Source organism: Phoenix dactylifera, chromosome 13 (assembly GCF_009389715.1).
Source record: "Phoenix dactylifera cultivar Barhee BC4 chromosome 13, palm_55x_up_171113_PBpolish2nd_filt_p, whole genome shotgun sequence".
NCBI lineage: Eukaryota > Viridiplantae > Streptophyta > Magnoliopsida > Arecales > Arecaceae > Phoenix > Phoenix dactylifera.
The window spans coordinates 5,890,599-5,917,707 of record NC_052404.1 but is presented as its reverse complement, the minus strand read 5'-3'; the positions used below and the strand labels follow the sequence as shown (position 1 = coordinate 5,917,707).

Below are 27,109 nucleotides of genomic sequence, written 5' to 3'. Positions count from 1 at the left end.
GACTATCAAGATAAACTTGATAGTTTAAAAGAAATTGGATTTATAAACAAAATTTGAATTTTGAGAAAAAATAGATTTGCATGCATAATGTTTGGATAATAGTGCGTATCTGAATTTGGTTTTTGAAGTAATGTGTTCCATATGCTTATTTTCTATAAAATTATTGTTATTACTTGATTTTATCTAGTTAAATTGTTCATTGTATATTCGGTTGTCGAGCTCATTATTCGATATTTTACTATTTTTTAGATTCAAAGTACTAGTTTAGCATGGGGTTTTGCTATGGGAGAGTGATTAGTGACAACAATTTGAGTTTTTTTATTGTGGATTAAGATCTCAATAAAACTTGATGTAAGACTTTTGATACTGTTGGATTTGAAAGACATTAAAATTAGAATTTTAGTTATTTAAATTTAAAGTTTGAAATTCCGTTATTCCAATTTATTCCATCCTTATTTAATAATATCGTAACGAAATGCCTTACATGCTTGTAAAAAGAGTTTTTTATAAATATGTGGAGGTTGCCGCAACTTTGACTCGTGATCTCAGATTGGAGGCATGATAAATATTACAAGGTTCAATAATCTAATTTAAAGAAGTAAGATTTATATCATTCACACACATTATATGCAAATCTATATTCAGCTTTTTTTTTTTATGTTCAACATATTTAGAAAAAAAGATAGAGTTAAAAATAATAATTAAAAAAAAAAGAGGTAGCGGAGACGCTCGTCATTCCACCTTTATTAGTTTAGACTTATCTTAATCCCATCTAGAGAGAAATATAGGTGGCAACTCTCTATTTTCTCCTCCATCAACCTCGCTTTATGAAGAGATATTTTTACGTATATCTTGATATTTTTATTTTCTTATTTTTCAGTGCTTTTAAAATTATTTGTTTGCATTTAAATCACATATTTACACTACATTGTGATTTTTATAGGAATTGGTTTTTGAGACTGGACGACCAGATGCACTTAGGGCTCACCTTAATGGGACAGCAACTTCAATATTAAGTTTCCTAAAAACTTAAAACTAAAGAAATTAATCATTTAGGAGAAAAAGTGCTCTAACACCCAGTGTTGGGCATCGGGCCGTGCCGGGCCGGCCCGGCCCAGGCCCACCGGGCCCAAGGTCTAACGGGTCGTGCCTGGCCCGGCCCGCTTATGAAGCGGGCCGTGCCGGCACGGCCCGTCGCGGGCGCAAAAGGAAGCCCGGCCCGGCCCCCGGCCCGTCTATTGGCGGGCCGGGCCGGGCACGGCACGCCACGGGCCGTGCCAGGCACGGCCTGTAACGGGTGCAAACGGGCCATGCCAGGCACGGCCCGCAACGGTGAGGGGTGAGGAAAATAGCCGTTTCCAACGGCTATTTTGGAAAAAAGTCGGTTTTACCCCTCCCAACAGTCCAATAACGGCTGAATTGAGGGGTATTTTGGGAAAAAAAAATTTTGGGCTTCTATAAATAGCCCTTTCCTCCCTCATTCTCACCACACCAAACCAACTATTCTCTCCTTCTCTAATACTATTATTTCTCTCTTCTAAAGTGCTCTTTTAGCAATTTAATTTTTAGTTTGCATTTAGCAAGTGTTCAAGTGCTACACAAGAGGAGGTTCCTGTTGAGAAGAGAAGGTCACTCCTGTTGAGAGCACAAGAGGAAGCTCAGAATCTCGGCTCTGCCCTCCGACCCTCTACTCCTTCTTCTAGTAGTTCTCGTTCGTCATCTATTTTTTCATTCATTGCACAGAGAAGACACACACATGCTTCAAGTTTATCTTCATCTTCTTCATCTTTAAGTAGTGAACTAGAATTTTATTTACGAAATGATCTTCAGTCTGCATATGATGAAAATCAAATAGAGAATCTAGATGTATTATCTTGGTGGAAGAGTGTTAGAAATCAATATTCTGTTATGTCTGCAATTACACGCGATATTTTAGCTGTGCCGATGTCCACGGTAGCATCGGAATCCGCTTTTAGTGCAGGTCGGCGTGTTCTTGACGAAAAGAGAAGTAGGATGACGGGCGAAACGGTGGAGATGCTTCTCTGCTTCAAAGATTGGTTGGATGCTGAGGCAAGATTTCAAGATAAAGGTGGACATAATACAACATCCTCTGATGATGATGATACAAACACTACTGAAGACTGAAGAGTGAATACTGATTCACTGAATCACTGATGATTAGTAAGATTTCTTAATTTTTTATAATTGTACATTTTTATTGTATTCTGGAGGTCAGACCAAGGTCCAAACCTCGGCCCTTTGGCCCCTTTCTTATTGTATTCTGGAGGTCAGACCAAGGTCCAAACCTCCCTTCATGTACCATTTTGATTTAAATTAATAAACTGGTAGGGGTCTATGCCAAACCCCCCACCATTAAGATGGCTTTATATTCATAAATCCTTAGTTTTCAATATTTATTAATTTATTAAAAAAATTTATGAAGCATTAATTTTTATCGGGCCGGGCCAGGCCCAGGCCCTGATGGGCCGTGCCGGGCTGGCCCGCGGGCCGTGCCGGGCTTGGCCCGCGGGCCTAGAGCGGGCCGTGCCGGCCCAGGCCCGAAGCAGGCCGTGCCTGGGTCGGCCCGCGGGCCAGTAACCTGTGACCCGGCACGGCCCGGCACTGTAGCTATCGGGCCGTGCCAGTGCCCAACTCTACTAACACCAAATTACAAACAAATTTTCGCATCTCAGATTTGGCTCCAACTCCAACTCCAACCATGCAATTTGATTTTGATCCAGTTTTAGTCTTTCAGATCCTAGAAATGTAGTTCATTTTCAGAGTCCAACCAAAATCCGACCAACTTCCGCCTGTACAAACCTAAAGAATCATAAAACACACTCTCATCCAGAAGAAGACCAGTTCGTTAAGATGCCTGCAGTCATCAGGTACCTCGCATTCACCCAACACTTGGCACGGACTCATTTTTTAAAAAACAGCACGCTATCCCCAGATGACACAGACTCTTATATCCATCAGTAATATTAAATGGTCCGAAATGCCAAAAGCCATTGGGTCTTCCACAACCATCAGATTACATTTCTAATATTCAAATACTGTGAAGTGTTATTGGCTGAAATCCAACAGTTACAGTGATGAACTAGCAGCATCAAACGGGAACTACTGGTTCAAAGACTTATGTTCCATTCCCACACGTCCACATCCCCAGAAAATTAAAAAAAAAAAAGGAGTAATTTGATGCCACAAAGGTTCCAACTGTACAGTCCTTGGCAACAGGTGTTAGTTGATGATGATGTCAGTAAAGAACATTTATGGTCAGGCATTCCTGTGGTTTGGCCGAAGAGCTTTAGAGAAGTAGTTGCGAATCTCTGGAATTATCCGCTGGATCAGATGAGAATGCCTGCAGAATCCATGAGAGGCAAATTCAGAATAAACCCAATAAGCACTTCATTTATTTCCAGACAATATATTCTATCTTATACTAAATCTCTGAAGAAGGGTGAGAGTTTGATTTTTTTTCTGACTATATCGATGATTGATGAGTGATGGAAGATACCCAGGTCTGATGATTATCTTGTCAAATTGCTCTAAAATATACAGGACGCAGGTGTGCCTCAATGACATGGCATTGAAAGCCTCTGACAATTCATACATACTGGAGACATTGTCCAGGTTTACATCCTGCAAAAGCAAAGAATTTTCAATAAAAAATTAATAGGACCTCAAATTAATAAACGATTCACAACAGTTTTTTTCCCCACCTGCGCAATGGCATATTCACATAAGCGCTTAAGACCCTCTAGAAGATATTGATCGGCAGCTCTAAGGAGATCTTGTGCAATATCAGTAGAAACCTCAACTGACCCAGTGTATATAAATCTGCGGAAGAGAAGCTGAATGTCAAATCTCCCAACCAACGAATTCAAGAAAGCAGAAAAGAGATAAATGCACTAACCTCATCATCAACTCAAATACTTCCCATCTTATGTTTGGAATCTCGATGTCCCTTGCATCCTTCTCCTATAATGATTTAAAAGGCAACGGTATTTGGATCGGATCTTACTAGACAATAATATGAAAAGAACAATATGCAATACTTTTGAAAAGCATATCCTTGGTTTGGAAGATACCAACTAAACTAGTTATCATTATTCTATGGCAGAGATGGATAGCCAACTGCTAAGCAGTAGGCTAAATGCCTTCGCTGCTCTTCTTTGTACTCCCTAAATATGGGGAGAGGGAGTTGTCTTGACATTAGTGTGGCAAAAAAACAAAAAGCCTCCTTGTTATGAATCTCTCGAATTTTTCCATACAAATCAGGGTGTCAATTTGCCTTCAACATTTGTGCATGCATACATGTGACATTTTAGCATTTTATAAACAAACACAAAATCAAATTAGACAAAAAAAAATTTATTTAATTCTCCATAAAAAAAAAATCTTTTAAGTAAATGATAAAAGGCAACAGAAAATTTCAGTTAACCAAGACATCTTAGCCCAAGACAGTAAAGACGGATGAAGGGTTTTCTTCTCTCTTCCAATTAAAAGATACAAAATAAGAAACCAGGAATTTTTTTATAAAAAATCAAATGATTTTGGTTTCGGAGCAGAAGTCTTTGCATTGCATTTTGATCTGAGATCTGGTAATATTTGATCACAGCCGATGCTTGTTTTGCTGCATAAAAGTTGAGTCCAAAAAAGTAAATTGAAGCGACTCATTATTTTTCCTTTTGTGATTGATCAGCTCAATTTAAACCTCATTAATTGATTTTGAACCATGTAAACAAAATCAATTATCATATGATTTTCAATGAAAACATCCAAAGCAACAAATTGTTGTGATGACATCTCATTTTACCATGCTGACCATGTTGTTACATGTATCATAATGAACATGCAATCGTTAAATAATAGATTATTTTCGAAATTATACCTTATTTACAATAATTAAAAATTTTCTGAAAGATATGTGGGTCTTCCTCAATGCTCATTCTCAGTATTCAAAAAAAAAAAATGTTTTGCTAGCATAGAGCAGATTGGTTTACGTTATTTTAAGGCAAGTGTCAGTTCAGAGCCAATTAGGATGGAAAAACAAACAAGATTAGACATGAATTTGCTCACCCTGTATCCACCATCAAACATTGCACGAAATGCATCTGAAGAAGCAAGCAAGGCAATTCTGTGTGCATAGAAACGCTTGCCTGGAAGATAAAAGTGTATCAAATCATATTTTGTTTGAAAATCAATAACAAAACATCTACAACAAAAAAAAAAGCTTTTTTATGATAAAGATAATTTGAGAGCCTCTTTGAACAAAAGAATTGTACAAAGAAGGAATAAATTACAACCATAAATTACAACCTTCAACTAGAAAGGTAACATCTGAAAGTGTGGAACTGTTCACAAACTGCTCTCCAAGATACACCTGCAACAAGAATTGGGCGGTGAACACATGCAAAACACCATCTGATAATAACAACAAACCAAGTTGCTTTCTTTTTTCCAGTAAGAACAAATAGTTGAAGAGCGTCCATAGAAAGAGGTTGAAAAGCACAGGCAAGATGATATTTCCATGAATTATACTAAAATATTAGCAACTATAGGATCAAAGACATACTTTCATAAATGCCATATTTTTTTTCCAAACTCTCTCTCAGAGATACAAAGAGAGACACACAGATGTTTCCTCCATTGTCTTTTCATTTTTCAAATTTGTCAAATTTGAAAGTGTTGAAATGAATCAAAAAAAAAAGTAACTTGCACTGGCATGGTTCAGCCAAAAAATAATTTGTTAACCAACTGCTTGACAATGACATTGAATATTTTTCTAAATTGAAAAACCTGTGGTGTTGGGGAAGGAGGCGCTGCTTCCATGGGAGAGAGTGACATGGCTTTGTTAGCCAACTTGTATAGTGCAACGGAAGCATCTTGCTGCTGTTTTATATTTGCAGAAGCCAGAAGGTCAAGGAGCAAATCAAGCCCTACATTTACAAATTATTATTGAAGAAATCTGGATAAATTTATTTTTAAAAAAAACAAGAAGACAAGAACACCAAAAGAAGCTAAGTGGAAGCCTCTGAAAATGAACACAGGCAAGAGATGGCACCATTATTATCAATGAAAATGATTCTTTGATCCTCAAGGGAACAAAGATGAGCAAGAGCCAAAGCAACACGTCTTTGAACAGCCTTCTCTCCCACTCGCATCAGATATAGCAAATGCTTCAATACCTGCAACATAGAAGGAAGGTATAACATGGTTACATTCAATTTCAACAGAATTCATCACTTGAAAGTAAGAGTAGGGGTGAGAGATCAAAATTGATAAATGTGAATTGCGAAAAAACTGAAGCAAAAGAACTCACTCGTCCATGAATCTTCTCTTCCAATCTTTTCAGTGTCTTGGCTACACAATCTTTAGTTGCCTGTCATTGAACTTCTATGATCTTCAAGAAATCTTGGCTCAATAAAATGAGTTGAACTTCAAAACAGATGGCATCAATATAACAAAATGCTATCCTCAACATACCTGGACAATAAACTCTCCATCTTGTAACTTCTGAACACCTCCCACCTTGATAAAATCAGAGACGTTATCCTACAGAAGGAGAGAAAGAGTAAGCCTATCCCCAGCTATGTGTGCGCAATATTGAAGAGAAACATTAAAAGGTTAATATTTTGGGAAATCAAAACAGACTGCCAATGAAGCTAGATACCAAAACTGTCGACTTATAACCATTTACCATTTAACATAAACGTACCTCATTGTCTGCAATTCCATAAAGAGCAAATGCAGCATTGTGTTGTAGAGAGCCATTCTTCGAGTCAAGAAGCTTTAGCAAAGGCACTAAGCCACCATTGTAAGCAATCCCAGCTTGGTTGTGTGTGTCCTAGAAAAGAAATTAATGTTAGGATGAATTGTAACTCATATTGATCATGCAAAGGATGTAGCAAGTTCCACAGAAATATATGATGAGCAAGAAATTACCCATATGGAGAAGGGAAAAATTGACCTGAGTTTACAAATTGAAATCTCGTGACTAGGGAAGATGACAATGTTCATCAAGGTGCACCAGTTTTTTGCCAAAATGATATGATAGCAGGTACTGACATATGGTACGGGGCTACATCCCATACATATGCACTATGTGCCAGTGCCAGAAGCCTGCTGGAATGGTATGGTACTGTCCATACCATCCAATTTTGGTGCTATTTGAAACCTTAGTCTTCATTTTTCAAGCACAATTATAGAAGCATTTCCAAGGAGCAGCAAGTATTATTTGACAGATCAAAATTATATGCCTAACAATAAAAATGGCTCTACAAAAATAATGCATGAGTACCTTGTCATGTGCCTCCCAGAGTTAAGAAAACACAAGGATAGACAGAATGAAAGCAACACCTAAGATTAAAAAAAAATTACAACAAACTAAAAATAAAACCAATAAATACAAAAAAATACTATTATTCTTTGCTTATACTACAAAAAAATTACACCCAAGGATCATTGTACATGTGGCAACTCCAGGGCGGAATAAGAAAGGAATTTCAAATCAAGGGAGGTCTTGAATCAAGTACTTAAGCCAAATAAGACCAAAACTTTGACATTATTCAGTCTTACCAAGGGCAAGCCGAGTAACCAGTAAGCAACTTAGACATGGCATTTAACAGACTGAGTAGCTGTCAAAAGGCTGACTAAAGACTAATGTAGAATTGGCCCAGTCTTGTATGGTGAACTATAGGTCTTTTCTTATTGACTCAACCAAAAGGAATCAGGACACGGTTCAAGATCAGACAATTATTGAAAGGCAGTATGTGATCTAACAGTTAACAAGACATGGCAAGATCGGTTATTAATATGGAATAGAATGAAATATTCTTACATGGATGTTTCTTGCTTAGATGAGTTATTCAAATGAAATAAAATGAAACATGCTTAGATGGGTTTCCTCTTTCCTAGCTATTAAAATGAATAGAATGAAACATGCTTAGATGGATTTTTCCTTGCTTAAATCAGTTTAAAATGCAAATAAAATGAAATACATTTAGATGAGTTTTCCCACATTTAGACTAGTTATTAAAATGAAATAGAGTGAAATAATGTTGAGAATAATTAACATTATACAAAGACAAGAAAATATGGAAAATTTACAGAAAATAGAGAAATGTGTAGTTCAGTTACAACAATTAGCGACAAGTGTAGGAAAACATAATACATTTATAGTGAGTGGAAAGTTTAGTATAACACATTCAGCTTCAATATAATTTAATTTCAGCCTGAAACTAGCCATACTACACAAACAATGACCCTAAATAATTTAGAACACAGTACATAATATGAAACAAACTTATCTTGAATTTTAATTATTTTCCTTATTTTTTTGTTTTTTGGTTTATTCTGTCATTTTTGCCCGAAAATCCAAAATGCAAAGGAAAACTATCAAACCTAGTAGAACTGCCAAAACCGAAACACAACTTAAGGGACAGAAACCGATTTTTAAAACCTTGATTACTGGATCAAACTAAAGATGACATGGATAAGGGAAGAGCAACCAAAGAAGACAATGAAATCCGTGTAGACTTCATTATAATGTAGTCCATGGTACAATAAAAAGCTTCATTATTTTAGCCACAGATAACATATTCTTTCTTGCCATCCTCAAAAATGGGAATGTCAAGACATAAAAAAAACTTGTAACAGATAATTGATAATATAACATCACAATCCTGATCTGTGTAAATGCAGCCTCAAAGTTCCTGTCAGGCAATAATTGTAAATGGCAATATCTCCTGATAATGGACCCACCCACCCATCCACCCCACCCCCCCTGGTTGGAAATAAAGGTCACTATTTTCCCTGTCAAGCTTTTGAGTGGATTTTTCTGGAACAGAATACTGGCTATAATTATTATTAGCATTTATGATGGAAGATAGTATACAATAACAGAAAAACAACAGTAATTATATAACTATGTCATTGTTCTCAGATTAAAAATCTTTTTTTTGAATAAGTATGGATATTTGAAGTTTTAAAACAATTATTTTAATTGGATGGACAATGAAATTACCAAACAAATCATTATTCCCACGATATAATGGCCATCATAATGTGTGGCTGAATAAGAACCACTAAATAAAATACAGTAGCATGTGGAACAAACTAGAAGAGTTGCATGATTGAGAGCAAGGAGCAAAATGATGAACAGGCAAACTGGCACAGTATTCATTAGGACATAGTCAAGGGGACAAAGCAGCTCATCATGATGATACTGCCTGGAGTTCTTGGTATGCTCACCATCGATTGGATAGAGCTTCATCTTAAACAACATTGGACCATTAATGGTGCAAGTACACAGGGCCTAAATCAAATAAGTGTTCTGACAATCATATTTGGAAGCCAAGCACAAGGTAGGAAACTAGCAAAGGGACTGAAAGAATAACACACAGGAAGTCTATAATTTCAAACTTAGACCGGAAGAATAATGTCAAGATAACCTTATGATATATACTTCCTAAGTTATAACTTTTTTCTGAATTAATTATTGACTTGTCGAAATAATGTTATAGTCTAAATTCAATGACTATAAGTTCTGAAAATAGTATAGCATGAATCATAGTATATTAATGAAAGAAAGAAATTATCAATTATTAATTATGCTTTACATGCGGTTTATTCATCGTCCTCATTCAAAAACCCAATAATGAGGAGATGATGGCAAGAATAGCAAAAGAATCAAACATATGAAAAGCTCAAAATGAAAATGTCAACGATAACTTGATTTGTGAAATTAAATGGCAAAACAAACAGTTGAAATGAAGTGGCAAAAAAAAAAGTTGACAAAAATTATACTAATGAGGCTTCATAATACAATAAGCACCAGCAAATCTGGGGCAAAAATTTCCTGTTTAAAATGTAAGAGACATCAAGAAGTCGATGTTATTATATAATTATGAAAAGATATGTTGTAGAGTAAGACAGATGTAAAACCTGGGCCAGCCTCCCAAGAGCAAAAGCAGACATCTCCTTAAGTTGCATATCTGGAGAATGAAGCATTTCAATTAGAGGCCGGACTGCACCCCTCTGTACAATGTGCACCTGCGGGCATTTCAAAGTTTTAGCATTAAGATCCTAAAAGACAAATTTTGGCGTAAATCATATTGGCTTATGCATAGATCAAGGAAAGTGAAAAAGGAGCTGCAAGTAACACATCACCTTGCAATCTGAATCAGCTGAAGCAAATTGCCCCAGTAATAAAGCTGCCTCCCTCTGGCTTTCTGTACAGCATGAACTGCCATTCAACATTATGTCAGACAAAAAACTAGTTGATGAATTTAAACAAAAAATAATGCAGTCAAAAATTGATGAATCAACTCTCGATATTAGAGTTGGGCAACGGGCCGTGCCGGGCCGGCCCGGCCCAGGCCCCCCGAGCCCAAATTCTAAGCGGGCCGTGCCTGGCACGGCCCGTGAGGCACGGAAGGCCAGCCCGGCCCGGCCCCCGGCCCCTCTATTGGTGGGCCGGGCCGGGCACGGCACGGCACGGGCCGTGCCAGGCACGGCCCGTAACGGGCGCAAACGGGCCGTGCCAGGCACGGCCCGCAACGTCTCTAAACGGGCCGTGCCTGGCACGGCCCGTAACGGCTCCAGACGGGCCGTGCCTGGCACGGCCCGTCTGGAGAGGGGGAGGGAAAATAGCCGTTTCCAACGGCTATTTTCGGAAAAAAGTCGATTTTACCCCTCCCAACAGTCCAATAACGGCTGAATGGAGGGGTATTTTGGGAAAAAAAAAATTTGGGCTTCTATAAATAGCCCATTCCTCCCTCATTCTCACCACACCAAACCTCTCATTCTCTCCTTCTCTACTGCTATTATTTCTCTCCTCTAAAGTGCTCTTCTAGCAATTTAATTTTTAGTTTGTTCAAGTGCTACACAAGAGGAGGTTCCTGTTGAGAAGAGAAGGTCGCTTCTGTTGAGAGCACAAGAGGAAGCTCGGAATCTCGGCTCTGCCTCTGCCCTCCGACCCTCTACTCAATTCCTCCTTGCGGTTAGTTTTTATTTTTTGAATTAATCATAGATATGTCATCTTTTGAGGAAAGTCAGTTTGGCATTCCTGTTTCTGAGGGAGAAGAAACTAATCCCCAACCCCCTGTTCCTAGTTCCTCTAGAACTGGTGAACCGAGTGAAGGTCAAACCTCTTCTTGTAAGAGGACTAGTACTGTATGGAATGAATTTGATAGAGTTATGGTTGAGGGAGTCTGGAAAGCTAAATGTAAAAAATGTGCCAAACTTTATAGTTGTAGTAGTAGTGGGGGAACAGGGCATTTAAAAAGACATCAAGAGAGTCATAGGATGCATGATTCTCATGCTCAAACTCAAAGTAGCCTTAATATACAAGGGGGATTACTTGTAGGTAATTTTGCATATAATCATGAAAATCAAAGAAAAGCACTTGTAAAATGGATAGTTAAGGATGAATTACCTTTTAGTTTATATGAATCTTTTAATTTTGAAGAATATGTTCAATTAAACCTACAACCTGCTTACAAAAGAACTAGTAGGCGTACATTTAGAAGAGTAGCTATGACCAATTTTTTAGCAATGAAACAAAATTTAATTGAAACACTTTCTACTTTAAATGTAAAAATTTCATTAACTTCTGATATTTGGTCAGCATCTGTAGGTAGTAATTGTTTTATTGCCATTACTGCTCATTATATTGATAATGATTGGCAATTAAATAAACGTATTCTTGCTTTTCGTGCTTTTGATTTTCCACATTCTGGGCAACAAATTTCAAATATAATTTATCAAACTGCATGTTCATATAATATTAATGATAAAATTATGTCTATTACTTTTGATAATGCATCTAATAATAATTCTGCTGTTGTATTATTAAAAGACTCATTGCATCCCATATTAGATGGAAATTTACTGCATATTAGATGTGCATGTCATATCTTAAATCTTTCTGTTCAAGCTGGCATGGGCATGATTCAAGATGTGATTTCAAAAATTAGAAATGCAGTTTCTTTTATTCATGCTTCTAGATCAAGACTTCAAGAATTTAAGGAATTATGCATAAATCATGGTAAACGTTTTAAAAAATTTAAACTTGATGTAATTACTCGTTGGAACTCCACATATAGCATGATACATGATGCATACCCATATAAAAATTTATTAAGTGCATATATTAATGATCGTGGATTAGGATTTACATTGACTGAAACTGATTGGAATAAAGGAAAAATTTTGGAAGATTTTTTGCTTAGTTTTTATAATGCTACCAATGTTCTTTCTGGTATTTATTACCCTACTTCATGTTCATTTTTACAACAAGCATATATAATTAGTCAAAAATTTGCAGAACATAGATATGATGATGTTTTAATGCCTATTATTCACCTAATGGAATGTAAATGGAATGAGTATTGGGACAGGATATGTCCTATGCATAACTTAGCTGCTGTATTTGATCCTATAGTTAAATTAAATGGCGTGCTAATTTTACTTGATGCATACGCTGAAAATATGAATCAAGATGCTGAATCTGCTAAAGATGAGGTAAGACAACTTCTTTATGATATTTATGCTATATATGATGAAAAAATTCGTGGATCTAGAACACAAATACAAACCTCTATTCCTCCTTCTAGTAGTTCTCGTTCGTCATCTATTTTTTCATTCATTGCACAGAGAAGACACACACATGCTTCAAGTTCCTCTTCATCTTCTTCATCTTTAAGTAGTGAACTAGAATTTTATTTACGAAATGATCTTCAGTCTGCATATGATGAAAATCAAATAGAGAATCTAGATGTATTATCTTGGTGGAAGAGTGTTAGAAATCAATATCCTGTTATGTCTGCAATTGCACGCGATATTTTAGCTGTGCCGATGTCCACGGTAGCATCGGAATCCGCTTTTAGTGCAGGTCGGCGTGTTCTTGACGAAAAGAGAAGTAGGATGACGGGCGAAACGGTGGAGATGCTTCTCTGCTTCAAGGATTGGCTGGATGCTGAGACAAGACTTCAAGATAAAGGTGGACATAATACAACATCCTCTGATGATGATGATACAAACACTACTGAAGACTGAAGACTGAAGACTGAAGAGTGAATACTGATTCACTGAATCACTGATGATTAGTAAGATTTCTTAATTTTTTATAATTGTACATTTTTATTATATTCTGGAGGTCAGACCAAGGTCCAAACCTCGGCCCTTTCTTAGTTTCTTATTGTATTCTAGAATCTAGAGGTCAGACCAAGGTCCAAACCTCCCTTCATGTACCATTTTGATTTAAATTAATAAACTGGTAGGGGTCTATGCCAAACCCCCCACCATTAAGGTGGCTTTATATTCATAAATCAAGATTTCTTAGTGTTCAATATTTATTAATTTATTAAAAAAATTTTATCGGGCCGAGCCGGGCCCAGGCCCGGACCGTGCCAGGCTCGCGTGCCAGCCCGGCCCAGGCCCTTATGGGCCGTGCCGTGCTGGCCCGCGGGCCGTGCCGTGCTTGGCCCGCGGGCCTAGACCGGGCCGTGCCGGCCCAGGCCCGAAGCGGGCCGTGCCTGGCACGGCCCGCTGGCCAGGAACCTCTAGCCCAGCACGGCCCTATCAAAGGGGCCGTGCCAGGCACGGCCCGGCACTGTAGCTGGCGGGCCGTGCCAGGCACGGCCCGCTTCGGCGTGCCAGGCACGGCCCGCTTCGTGCCGTGCCGTGCCGGGCCGTGGGCGGCCCGGCCCAGTGCCCATCTCTACTCGATATGATCTTGTACATTGGATAGAGAACAATGGTAACACTGATAAACTCTTTACAAACTGATTAAGAAGCATTTTCATAACTTTGTCGAATAAGAAAGAGAGACCATAGGTCTACCAAAAGGCAAGTCCCAGCATAATTATCATCAATTGTTATGAGATGGTTTGTACAGTTAGACAGCAAATTGAAGTCCTAAATGTTGCAAATATTTTCAATAAAAGTAATAATTTTTTCCTCTTATTTTAAGAGCTTCAGCATTTTTTGGAGCCTTCAAGTGGTTGAATTTGCATGAAACCAACCACAAGGCATGTTTTGTTGCATAAGTGATTGTCTCCTACCACCATAAATGATTAAGAGACTATTCTACGTTACAAACCATTCCCAAAAAATTGGATCACATAGCAGCCATTAATCTATAAAAGGCCTGATTTCTTTTTCTTCCTAATTTTCAAAGAAGAATAAAATTTCCTTCCATGTTTTCTCTCCTCCTTTAACTAAAGATGGTACAGCTTCATGTTTTAGGTGAGAGCTACCTTTCAGATTTCTACTTCTCTTTTAATAGTAGACATGATTAAGTAGCGAATGACAGAATACAAACCATAATCAGCATTGTGCACAAGAGTAGATCATGTAAGAAATAAATAAATCCTAATATATTCGACATGTTTCAACAATTTTCCACCAATTTGTTAGAGAATGTCGAAACTCTAAAATCTAGAAGTACCTTAATAATCCAATCACAGGCTGCAAAGCTCCTGCAAGAAGAACTTCTTTCTTTATGTTTGGGGATGAGTGGACTAGATTCCCAATTACTCCTACCTAACAAATCAACAACAGAAAATCAGATCATGTGTACTATTTAAAACAGATATCCAATCTTAAACAAAAGAAAATACAGATAGCTGATGCAAACTTCCTATAGTATGTTGTATATGTGGATATATAGATACCAATTCATGGTGTACTCGTATTATACAAGTATGACCTAGTGCACAAATGTACAGGTCTGTATTAGGGACTATTGCAGTTTTCCAACAAGTACTCCAGTTATTTGTATCAGCTCTGAGAATTGTCTTCCTGCAGTTGCAAATTGAATTACCCAACAATCATTTAAGCTTCAGTGTATCAGTATCAATTGCCTTCCCGCACTTGTGATTGCTACTCTGAACATGACAAATTTGGATGTCCATTATCAATCTCCAACTTCTGATGCAATCACATCACCAACTTCTATCAAATGGCATGGTCCATTGACAACAGCACAGATTAGACAGCAGAGAAGTGCATCTCATTGGAATTTATTTTGCTCCAGTATTTGTGTACAGATCTTTGAATCATCCAAGGAGTAGAGGGTGTCATAATTCCCTTTTACTTCCAGTGAATGGAGCTAATATACACCTATGCCTTCACCTGAAGAATCACTTTGCTTTGAATTTTCCCTAATGGCTTTTAAAAATGCTGTTACCTGTTCATTTTATGGTAAGCTCAACATGAAACAAACTATTTAACATTGTTGTCATGATTTTATGATTAGATCACACATTCAGGATCAGAATGGCCTTCGGTGATCCAGATCAGATCACCAGATAAAGATCAATGATCAATCTCTTACAATCTAGATTGTGGATTGTATGATCAGGAACCAGATCATCATTATTACATATTTAAGCAAATAAAATCCCCAACCTTTAAGATCCATTGATTTCTTTCACTTTTATAATGGCTAGGAACTAGACCCAATAGCTGAATTTTCATCTCACTTCTACCACTTTTGAGTTGATGCATTTGGAGGGGAAGAAATCTTGTTTTTGGTCAGGTACAAAATTAGGATTTTGTTTGAAATACAGCAAACTCATTATCAAGATGCTGAATAATGTTCGACCAGTGGATGAGGAAGAAAAGTCTGTTCAGCAATTATGTATATCAGATCTAATAATGACAGTGGTGAACATGACACCATAATGTTATCATTTTCATTATCCTATAGGCCTGTGTCTACATATATTAGTTTTAATATAAATTAAGATAACTAATGGTCTTATTTGGTGGGATATAGCTAACCTGAACAATTAAACATGGTATTTGCTTCCTGAAACATAATATAAATGTCATAAGGTGTACTTGCCGAGTCCTTATATCATGGTTTCTTACTATTATTCATTCAGTTTACAATTCAACCATGCTTCCTTCTTGTTATATTATTTTACCCCTTTTCTATTGGTCAGAAGGAACCAGAAAGAAGCTTACAATCTACAATCCAATCTAATCAAACCCCTCGTACAATTTACAATACAATCAAATTCTTCACAATATTGCTATTTCCATCATTTTCATTCATTTTGTGGGTTTGAGGTTTAAAATAATTGACTTACCTTGATTACTATAATAATTGTTAATGAGATTTTTCCCACAAACTAGATGCATACCATGCCATTCTCCTCTCCTTTATCAGAAGCACCATATCTCATTTCTTTCCTATTGTTTGGCCTGCTATTTTTAAAAACTTGGTATAGTTGAACCTTCATACATTTTGTTAGGGAGGGAAAGATAAATTATGGTTTTAATCATGGGCAAAGGGCCCAGAATTAAGGGTCCTTGCCTACATAAAACCCTTTCAGGAACCACTATTTCAATGATGCATCCATGATGAAAATCCTAAGAGTCAAGTACCCCATTGTGATGAACTTCCTAATAGATAAAACCAAAATGATGGGATCTTTGATTATGTGCCATTGTCCTTTTCACTACATCCAAGAATTTGGGGAACCTCACTGCTGGGATATTGGCTTTCCAACAAGTAATCTCTGATTTAAGCTTAAGCCTAACGCACATAATATCTTATTCTAACTAATATAACTAATCAAAATGCATGTGATTTAGGCATAAGGCACCTGACCCCTGATTTTTATTACTAAAATAAGGTCATGTGCTCATTCTACGAAGTCATGGTTTAATCTTCTTGCAATCCCATTATATAAAAGTCCAGCACCTGATAGTTTTCTGATGATCATGTCAATCTAGGTTCCATGCAGAAACTCATACAAACTGAGAGCCCAAGTGTTTTACCATGTGGCATAATCTCCAAAACTTGGCAATCAAGGCTTTGAAGCTTCCAGCACTTCAGCGCACCCACATTTCTATGGTGTTGTTTTCGTTGCAGTGAAAAAGGTCACTATCAAAAACATGCAGACAACATGGGTGTACAATACTAAGACTATCTCAAATGGCTTGACAAAGCACCATTAAATCTCATCAAGTTTCTCGAATCTTCACCTGAAAGAAAGATGCAGCTAATGACACCCATATTCATCATTTGTCAAGGATTCATGCATGGCTGGTCATTATCAATGTTTATAATTACCCACTTTATCAAATGGACAAGAACTATCTTTTGGTCTAGATAAACCCTCATGGTTTCAAGCATCCAAATGGTCCTATTTAGCTCCACATACCTAATTTTAGCATTAAAACCATGTCACCATGAAAATAGATTCACCAAGCCATAATGGTCGAGCTCACTTCACTCACAATTCTTCATTTGCATTGATGTTTCTTATATTATTCCATGGAATGCTCTTTGGTCATATGCTTTAAAACAATATGGTTCATTCGCAGGAACATCCCAATTGTCTTTCTCAAATGAGGTACTTTAGAAACTTAGCAATTGAATTATTCTACTTAATGTGCACCACCTAATAAAAAAATCTTGCTACTACTCACATACCCAAATTCATCATGCTTCACCCTCTAGTTCTTCCACATGTTGTATGTATTCCTATACATTTTATGATTTTACTCGTTTTTAACCTTAACTCTATCGCATATGTGTCACTTATGAATCCCTAAATTAACAAGAATAAGATGACTTTTATATAGAAACTCCCTAGGTGCTTCCAAATCATAGGATTTTCCTTTTTGCTCTAGTCTGTAACTCTTGCAGGGGGCACTTGGGGTTGGGTTTGAGCTACAAGTTTCATTGTATTATCACAACCAATCATCTTATGATTCTTAGGCTAAATAATAGAATCTCACCGCCTCATAGTGAATGGCAGCATCCTCAGATCGAAGCATTAGAATAAGTGTTGGAAGAGCATTACATTCGACAATCTGCAAAACAAAGTTACAAACAAACAAAGACTGGTTAGACTCATCTGTGTATTGATAGTATAAGCACAATATCAAACAAGGCACTGACCTGGTTCTTGTTTTCATCGTTTTTAAATGCCAATGTCCGCAAGGCACCAGCAGCTGCTCTCTGCACCTTCAGATCCATGGATTCCAGCAATTCAACAAGAGGAGGAATCCCACCTTCAATCCTAAATTAATATAAAGTATACCATCAGCAAGAGAATGTTAATGGTAAATATTAAGCAGGCAAGAAGTTCACATGCAAGAATACCTAACAAAGGTTTTGATACTGCTATTCTCATGAGCAAGATTGGTTATTGCATCAGCCGCCCTCCTAATCACGCTATTAACTGCCCGAGAGTTGGAACCTTTTCCGCGCCTTTTTAAGAGATTCACAAGCAGAGGCAAAGCACCAGCATCAACAATGAGCTGTTGATGTTCAGGCTGTCGCAATAACAAGCAAAGGCACTCTCAGCAGTTGGGTTCACATAATAGAATCATCAAAATGACTCAAAACACAGGAAATGGCATCAATGTTAAAAGAAGCTAATTAACAAGCACCAGATGCTAATAACTGATTAGCACATATAAACTGCGGACACAGAAAAATGAAATAATGTTTTTTCTCCACATGCATCTTCCTCCTATCAAAACAAATGCATCAAGCAAAATTCTTACTGAACAAGTGAACGATAGAGAATTGGAAAGCTAATACTATTATGTAAAACTTTCATTCAAGACAAGGATATTAAAGTAGAACTCATACCACTGATAAAGTGTAATAATTAGACACTGAAAGAAAAGCTGGAAATGCAAAGTAGGTGTATGACTACAGCAACGAGCAATCGGAAATCTCTCAGATAGTTCAAAAGAAACTCAAGAAAATCTGAATGCAAGACATGAAGAAAAAGTATAGAAGATGCAATAACATCCAACAAAGAAGTGAGTTTGAAGCTCTTCAATTTAAGCAATTTTATGGATTTGTTCTTTTTTTCCTGAGGGGAGGAGGTTTGGATTTATTCTTTATATAACCTCAATGTAGGCATGTCAATATCCACAAATATGATGCACTGACAATCGTAGTTCCAGTTATTCCCTCTATGAGATCATTTTCCAAAAATTCACATTTTTGGCTAATATGTAAGTAGCCAAAAGTTTTGTATGCGAAAAAGTTCATTTACCAATATCATTTGATGTAGCTCCCCAGAATTTGGAACCACAAACTACAAAGAAGATTAGGGTACGCCTCTGGAAAAATTGTTTATTTAACAATATAAAAGAAATTTTCTTAGCATCAGGCTTAAAGCAAGCTTTATAGGAGGATTATTTGTTTTACAACTAAATCTGTAGCAAATCTGCAAAAATATTATATATCTTTCAGACCCATGAATATTTTATCCTGTTATACCGCGCAATTGTAAGCACTAGCACATCAAATTTGACTACCAAACAGAACCCATATATCAAGTAAAGGCATCTCTTAGACATTAGTATATGTTTAAATACTAAATAAATATATCTTATAGCAAGGACTATAATGGATATGCATGTAATAAAACACGTAATATGAATCTCTTAAAATATAAGCCACAATCTAACATCAAACAAAACTAACACAAGCAACGAATAATTGTTATAATATAAACAAAACTAGTACGAGCACAAATCTAGACCCAGGTATCTTAATACCTTTGCATCAGTGACTATCACTCAACATTGCATTCTAGTGCTTCGCATAATAGCATACTGTGTAGATAAGAAGATCTGCGTATGATGCTGCACCAGCACCAGTACAGTTAATACTTCCTTGACCAAATATTTTTTTAATGAATGTTTTGTTAATCTAGCTTTTCCCTGATATAGTGAGTATGATGATAATCCTTGCTTTTGCAGTTGTAAGATGGACCAATATGTATGCCTTCAGTAATGTTTAACAAAGTCATACACATACCCCAGTCCTTTAAGCATAATATATATATGCACACATTAAATTTCAAATTGCCCTTCACTGTAAATTATCCAACATACTCTAGATTGTTTGTGTATGCCTGAGTAAGTGAGTGTGTGTGTGTGTGTGTGTGTCTGAGAGAAATAGGGAGAGATACAGAGAGAGAGAGAGAGAGAGAGAGAGCAAGAGAGAGAGAAAGATTTGCATTATCAACAGAAATGGCTGAAGTAACATATGAATCTTGAATATTCACTAACATGTGTGTGCATCTTTTGATGATTAATTGCCAATTATCAACAGAAATGGCTGAAATACACAAGACATAACCATAACCTTACCGCTTACAAACATAAAATATGATATGTACTATTAACATTCTGTTTAACATAGCAGGCAAATGAATAGTCTAATTATTCAAACAGTGCAGTAGTAGGATAGTTCCCATTAGTAAAACTACAAATAGAGTTTACATACACAAATTGTGACTACATTAACACCACATATGAATTTTAAACATGTTATGAAGATTCCATGTCACTTTTTTCTGCAAAATGCCCTCGAACAAAAAAACATCCCTGCACTATCAATCTTAAGTCTCTTTCTCTCCTCATCCAAAATTAGAATACTGAAAAAGATATGGTGCCTCGATATAGATTGCATTGGTGCCTAACCAAGATTTTGTTAATTTCTTATCTTACAATAAATATAGATGCTTCTTACCCCAAAAAATAGTTATAGATTGCATTGGTACCTAACCAAGATTTTTTTCTTCCCTGTTCTATGTTATTTACTATTTTATTTTTGTCCGCTACATATCTTTCAACATTTCCTGATTTTATGATAAGTCAGGGCCCATTCAGTATCGCTTTTGTTTTCTTATTTTGCTTTCAAAAATCCAAGAACAAAATTGAACTGGACTGAAGAAATATGTCTCATGAAAACCCTTTGTTTTTTAAATTGTTTGTAAAACCAACAGAAATGTTGGCATCAAATATTTATTGCTTTCATAAAAGTGAAAATAAAAGCAAGGAATGGCAGAAGTTCCATGTAAATATGGTCTCCAACAAGTACCAAACAGGTAGTTGTTTTTTTTATCTATATTTGTAGTCCATTTAAATCATTTCCTCTTGCATGCATGGCAATGCATATTTGCCAGTAATCTATCAAACATGAGTTAAATTTTTCATATAAATGTTGCAATGTCAACTACAATGTAAACTAAATTAGCAATTACTTAATCCATATTTTTTGTACGTTAAAAAAAAACAGTTTTAAATTCTGCAACATTCCAAGAATGGCCCATTCGTTGGGGCTGTCATTGAAACCCACAGACTCAGACACGCCATGCACCTGTAGAATTTTGGGGTGTGTATGGTCAAAGATAGACTCATAAAGAACTGTGTCAGGTCAAGGTCCGGTAAAAACATACCTAACTTGATCCAAACACCATACATAAACAAATTATACAACTTCATTATTATATCTTTATAAAGCATATTAATAAATATCAAAGTTCACCTATCACCACAGCCCCCTGGCCCCTCATGTTGCCATTCTAAAAGTTTCATCACCATAATCCCACCTCTGTCCGTCATACACTATCATCAGACCTTCCCCCCCTCATTCTCTCTAAATTTCATACATAGACCTGTTTGCTATGGAGCCAATCCTTATTTGGTCAATAGACTTGATAGGTCTTACAATTTCTTACCTAGAGCTGGATCCAATCCAGTTGCTGAATGGATAAGGCTGGGTCAAAATTTAGACGTCAAAATTAAGACTCCCACCCCTTAATGGATCAGCATTTAAGTGGTATTACAATCCAATGTGACAAAACAGCATCCCTACTCTTTGTCACTATTTTCCCGAAAATTCCTCTCTCGAACTAGTATCCATCCAGCATCCTCAAGGATCCAATTGCCCCATTCCTAAAATTTCTCTCTGGATTAGATTCCTTCATAACTAGAACCTTATCTATAGCTTTCTCTCTCTTTCCATATTCGGTTTCCTCCATAAATTGTTATGCCTCAATTTCCTTTTCTACACTGATATCCTTCTTAAAATCACTCTCTACACCCACTTCACTTCTTATTATAGCCATCCATGTGTACAAACCACTTGCCAACCATCTCTCTCTCTCCCTCCCTCCCTCCCTCAAAATGTTCTTCCCTTCCTTTGGCTTTCTTTACCACTAAGATCTAAGTATCCATATTTAGTATATCTCCATTCTTTTGGGATTTGAGAAAAAATAGATTTTTTGTACACACTCCTCTCTCTCCCTTTCATGGTGCACATATATATACATATATTGTATGATTTACATACCAAGCTGGCACTAAAGCAAACAATACCTCCTATTTCTTGTGCAAATATCATCCACAACAAACCCAACTCCTTTGAAATGCACACTCCTATGAAATGGTTGGTTTCATTCATCACAGTAATTCACAACTCTTGACTGTCGTGTTAGGTAAAATATAAAACAAAGAACTATAACATGTCATATGGATGTTTCTGATGGACCAAGCAGTTTCTTTGTTGCTTAGCAAAAATAGTAAACTCCTCCACTGATTCTACATTATAGTTGTCTCAGCCCCATTTTGCTTTATTTATTGGGACCTGTACCTAGGATCTTACATTATATAGGTAAAAAAGGAGGGTGTTGTCAGAATGGATGATCCAAAATAAGGCTTTGCTCCTCTTGTTCTTGCTGACCAGTATTATATCCTTAAAATTTAATCATTCAAGTTAATGATACAATAAATTTTTCTTGCTTTTGCTAAAGCAATCATATAAATTTGATAAAAGAAGTTTCTTTTCCAAATATTTTTCCCAGATATTGTGAAAGAGTTTTTCTGTTTTCTGTTTTGATGTAGATGCAGAGCAGGTAGTGAGTGATGTGTGAAGACTATGACTCTAGCTTCAAGCTAGATGGATGATCTTCCAAACTAATTGACATTCCAAAAGCAGATCATATCATTAATATGTGCTAGTCTGCGAACCCAATAGATTGTACAGGTGAATCCAACATACCATAATCACAATAATTAGAAGATTAAAAAAAATGAATTGCTAAAATACGAACTGTGTTTTTGTTTATAAACGAAAAAAAATCCAGATATTTATTATTAAGTGTATTTTTAATCTATAGTGGATGATGTTCTCGGATGCCCCATGAAAATTATCTTGGTCCAAACTGAATCGCAGGCACTAATTACAACTCATAAATAAATCATCTATACATAATAATCATTACCTTAATTGTCAAGGAGGTCGATGCGTAACTTATGGCAACTTCGAAATTTCATTGACAATTTTTACTAAAAAATATTGTACATATGACATTGCTTTTAGGAAAAAAAATGTTTTTAAACTATGATTTCGAGAATTGTAGCTAAAGCCAAATGCAAACCTTTTAATGTGAGGTAACCTTTGTTAGCTCGCTACTAGTCCAGGAATTAATTATCAGCTGTGGGTGCGAAGTTGGATCCATCCAACCCCTCAAATTCCAAGATAGGGACTTGGGCAAAAAGAAACCAAAAAATGTATACAGGTAGCATGACATGTACATGGAAACTTTTTAAGTATTCAAGAAGAATGCAATGTTAGAAAGAAAAGAGATTAATACAAGAGCACCAACCAAATAGTGAGAGTGTGATTATCATCTCATAAAATCAAGATTCGCCATCTTGGTACCAGACACCGTACCAATGCCACACTAGCACAGTGTCAGTACGGTACGGTACAAGTTTTTTTTTGGCATATCAAGTACACCTCGTACCGCCCGATTCGGGACGGTACAACGAACCATGCATAAAATACTCTTGTAGCTATGCTTAAACACAATTTAGGAGGAAGAAAAAAATCATCAGCACTAACTAAATTTTAGACATAGCACGGCCAAGCCTATTGCACTTCCCCTATCTCTCTCTCACTCCTTCCTTACTCTCATCTCTCTCCTTTCCTACCCATTTCATCCTTCTAACAGCACTAACTCCCATGGGTAGTGATAGAAATCCAACAAGAAATAAGCAACGAATGTTGGACGGTGATGGATGTCGAATAGTAAGTGCAAACTTCCAGGTGATGAGCAACAATTTAACAAAATCAATTGTACTCTCTCTCTCGCACACACGTATGTGTATCTAGAAATGGATTATGCTCCTCTCAAGAGGAAAGGATGAGGAGAGGGTATCCACTCCTCTCAATTGCAAAATCAATAATGGAACATGTAATCTAAGATCTGCGCCGTTAATTATGATCTAGACCACCAAAATGCCTAAAAACCAAAAAATAACATATTTGTGAGTTTATAGCATATGCATCAGTGCACATAAAAATAAACAGTTTTCATCATGCTAATATGCTAAAATACATGATAAAGTGTTTAATTGAGAACCAACATTATCGATCATGATCACATACGTTAAAATATGTATAAATTGAAAAATAATAGATTTTAATGCAACGATCATAACAAAGCATAGTCTCATATCATTTTAATCATCCATGTTGTACCCAGTTGATCCATAAGTTAGAGATCACCAAAGCATGCAACTTTTGATTTTTATACATTTTTAGTGGTGTAGATCATGATCCATGCTATAATATAAATCTTTGATTTAGATGCCACTTTACTAATTTGGGTTTTCTCTTAGACATTAATGAGAAGATTATTCCATATTATTTTTCTTTAAAAAAAAGTTAAGATGTGATGCTTAAATATTTTCATCTCTAACTGCCACTTGATGTCAATTATCTTTTTCTAAAAAACTTTGGTATTAGTTTCCTAACGTCTTAACCCTTTGATGTTCTGTCTAAACACATAAAATCATTTCAATGCTCAAGAAACAATCATTTAGCCACTATGATGACCTTGGCTACATATATAACTCATCCATGCACATTAAGCGAACTTTTTTTACCATATCGTTAAATTTAAACATTTCTATCAACCGTTTAGCAATCACGATGAGCAAGAACATACCTTATAGCTCCCCAATTTAATGCATGACATCTATTATTTGTTTTTCAATTGGATCATTATTATTTTTCCCTTAATTTGTTTTATATCCTTACACTTCAGCTGAGAATAGAGCTTTTCAAAGGCTTCCTTAGTTCACTTTAGTCAATGAAGAACTCTTGCATGAAGAAAGGGTCAAATCTATGGTGTAGCAATATCGTGGCAAGAGAAGAGGTGCTAGGAAGAGATATCGAGTAGTGTTGTTCCCGAAGTCCACATATATTGGCACTTGAAGGACCTAAAAGAGGATATCATGATAAAACCATTTGTTTTGATTGTGCACAATCTTGACGTCCGTGTTTCCCTGGTCTTGAAATAAACTAGAGCAGAAAACGTGATCATTTAAATTTACATTGGTTTTGGATGATTTGCTTATACATACCAATTTAGTTCCAAATTCCTCATTCTTTGTAACTTCCTACAGCTTCTGCATTTATTTTGTTTCCCTTTCAATTAGCTTCTATTCTATTTTCTTTGATGTTTAAATATCGAGCAATATCCAAAGCAACAATCGCCAAAATATAAAAGTTTTCATTATCTGCAAATTTGTGTCAGATGTTTTGATTTACATCTCTTCAATATACCCCCTCCCTCCAAAAAAAAAAAAAAGCTGAGGATGTCATTGCAACAACCATCAAAGACGAGTTTTCATAATCTAATACTCAGAAATCAAGAAAATATTTAGTGTTATTTCTTTCCAACAAGTGATGAAAAATCTACATTTATGTAGTGCGCAGTTGTTAGAAAAACACATTTTTTTTCATTTCATTCTTTTTAGGAGCAAAATTTATTTATAGAGGTGTCAGCATATCCAATTTCTCACAGAGGCTTGCTCTTCACTAATTGGTGTTGTACAAATTACCTAATCTTGAAAATAGTAATGACAGGCTTTTTTGTATTTCAATTTTCATCATAAAAGTTATGACTTTTAGTCAATACCTTCACCGCAAGAAGACCGAGAGCAAACGCACTCCCCTTCTCGACCTCGTGCTCGAAGGGCCGGTCCCCGCCAGCATTCCCTTCCCTTGGCAGCAGCGGCGGCGGCTCCTGCAAATGCTTCGCGAGCGCCGGCACCGCTCCCCCTTCCACGATCACATTGACCACCTCCTCTGCCAAATTAATCAAACACATAGATCCTTTATAGTTAAATAAAACCCACAAAATGATCAAAAAAAAAAAGCAAAAGAGAAAGAAATCCACAGCAAGAGTTCAAGATCCTGGTTCAGATCCAAAAATTAAAAATAAAAATCAAGAAACAGAAGATGGGGAAGATAAAAGGATTAGGGGGTGAGGGTTTGGGGGCACCGTTCTTCGCGAGCTCGGCGAGGACGTGAGTGGCGCGCTTAGCGGCGGCGCGATCGGCGACGCGCCAGGAGAAGGAGCGCTCGAGGACCTCAACCTGGGCCCTCACCTCGCGAGCTAGGGCTTGCTGCGAGTGCTGACAGCAGATCTCCTCCTCCCCTTCCTCCCCCGCCTCCTCCTCCTCTTCCTCCTCCTCCTCCGCCTCCACCGCCGCCGCCGCCTCTTCCAGCTTCCTCTTCTGTCCCTTCCTCCGCTGCCCCGCCCCCGCTTGCTGCTGCCGCTGCTGCTCCTCCTCCTCCATGGCCGACGAAGAGAGAGATTGTACCAAGACAACCCAAGAGAGTGATCTAGAGAGAGAAGGGTTTTTAAAAAAAAAATTTCCTCAAGACGAGAGATTGTTTGGGGAGGTGGGGACGCCGCCTGTCGGCTTTGCACCAAACGGAATTAAAAAATTCCCAAACTGCCCCGCGCCCTCGGTAAGATATTCTGAAAAAAATTTGAAATCCTAGATTTGGGTCTCTGGATTGAACGGCTAGGATCGGACGGATGAGGATGAGTTGACGGCGGATGATGGGTGGAGACGGCGGGGCGGTGCGGTCCCGCCCAGCTGTCCCGCCATCGCCAGAATCAGATATAAATCCCCGACAAATCGGTGATTGTCGCGCACGGGTGGGTTGTCTTTGCAGTTAAATCATTGCGCGTGTTGAATATGGCATTGAGGCTCAAGTTTTTGGAGATTGTATGCACCTAAATGGCTAGGTGTTGCACCAGTGATTGATATCTAAGAAATTACTTGATTGATACTAAAAAAAAAAAGTTGCATGTATGCTAAATTGATCCATGATTTGGAAAAGTTTTGTTGATTTCAACCTGAAATTTGAACCGCATCATCCTTGCATCTCTTATGCTAAATTCATTCATATGAGTTAAATTTGTAAAGTAACAAAATTTCTTGGAAGCACACTTAGACTAATTTT

The 27,109-nt window shown here is 37.0% G+C and overlaps 1 protein-coding gene across 1 annotated transcript; it reads right to left on the bottom strand.

Moving 5' to 3' along the window:
* Positions 1-2,999: 2,999 nt before the first annotated feature.
* On the bottom strand, positions 3,000-26,501 carry LOC103723614 (ARM REPEAT PROTEIN INTERACTING WITH ABF2-like). The gene is made up of 19 exons (XM_008814576.4): positions 26,136-26,501; positions 25,770-25,939; positions 18,131-18,303; positions 17,927-18,047; positions 17,764-17,838; positions 14,456-14,550; positions 10,174-10,249; positions 9,949-10,056; positions 6,722-6,850; positions 6,490-6,558; positions 6,326-6,385; positions 6,068-6,191; positions 5,803-5,942; positions 5,323-5,386; positions 5,083-5,162; positions 3,917-3,981; positions 3,723-3,840; positions 3,518-3,642; positions 3,000-3,361 (listed from the first exon to the last, which is right to left on the bottom strand). The coding sequence occupies exons 1-19, from the start codon at positions 26,431-26,433 to the stop codon at positions 3,277-3,279; spliced, it is 2,175 nt and encodes a 724-aa protein (XP_008812798.2). The 5' UTR covers positions 26,434-26,501; the 3' UTR covers positions 3,000-3,276.
* Between the last annotated feature and the right edge of the window lie 608 nt (positions 26,502-27,109).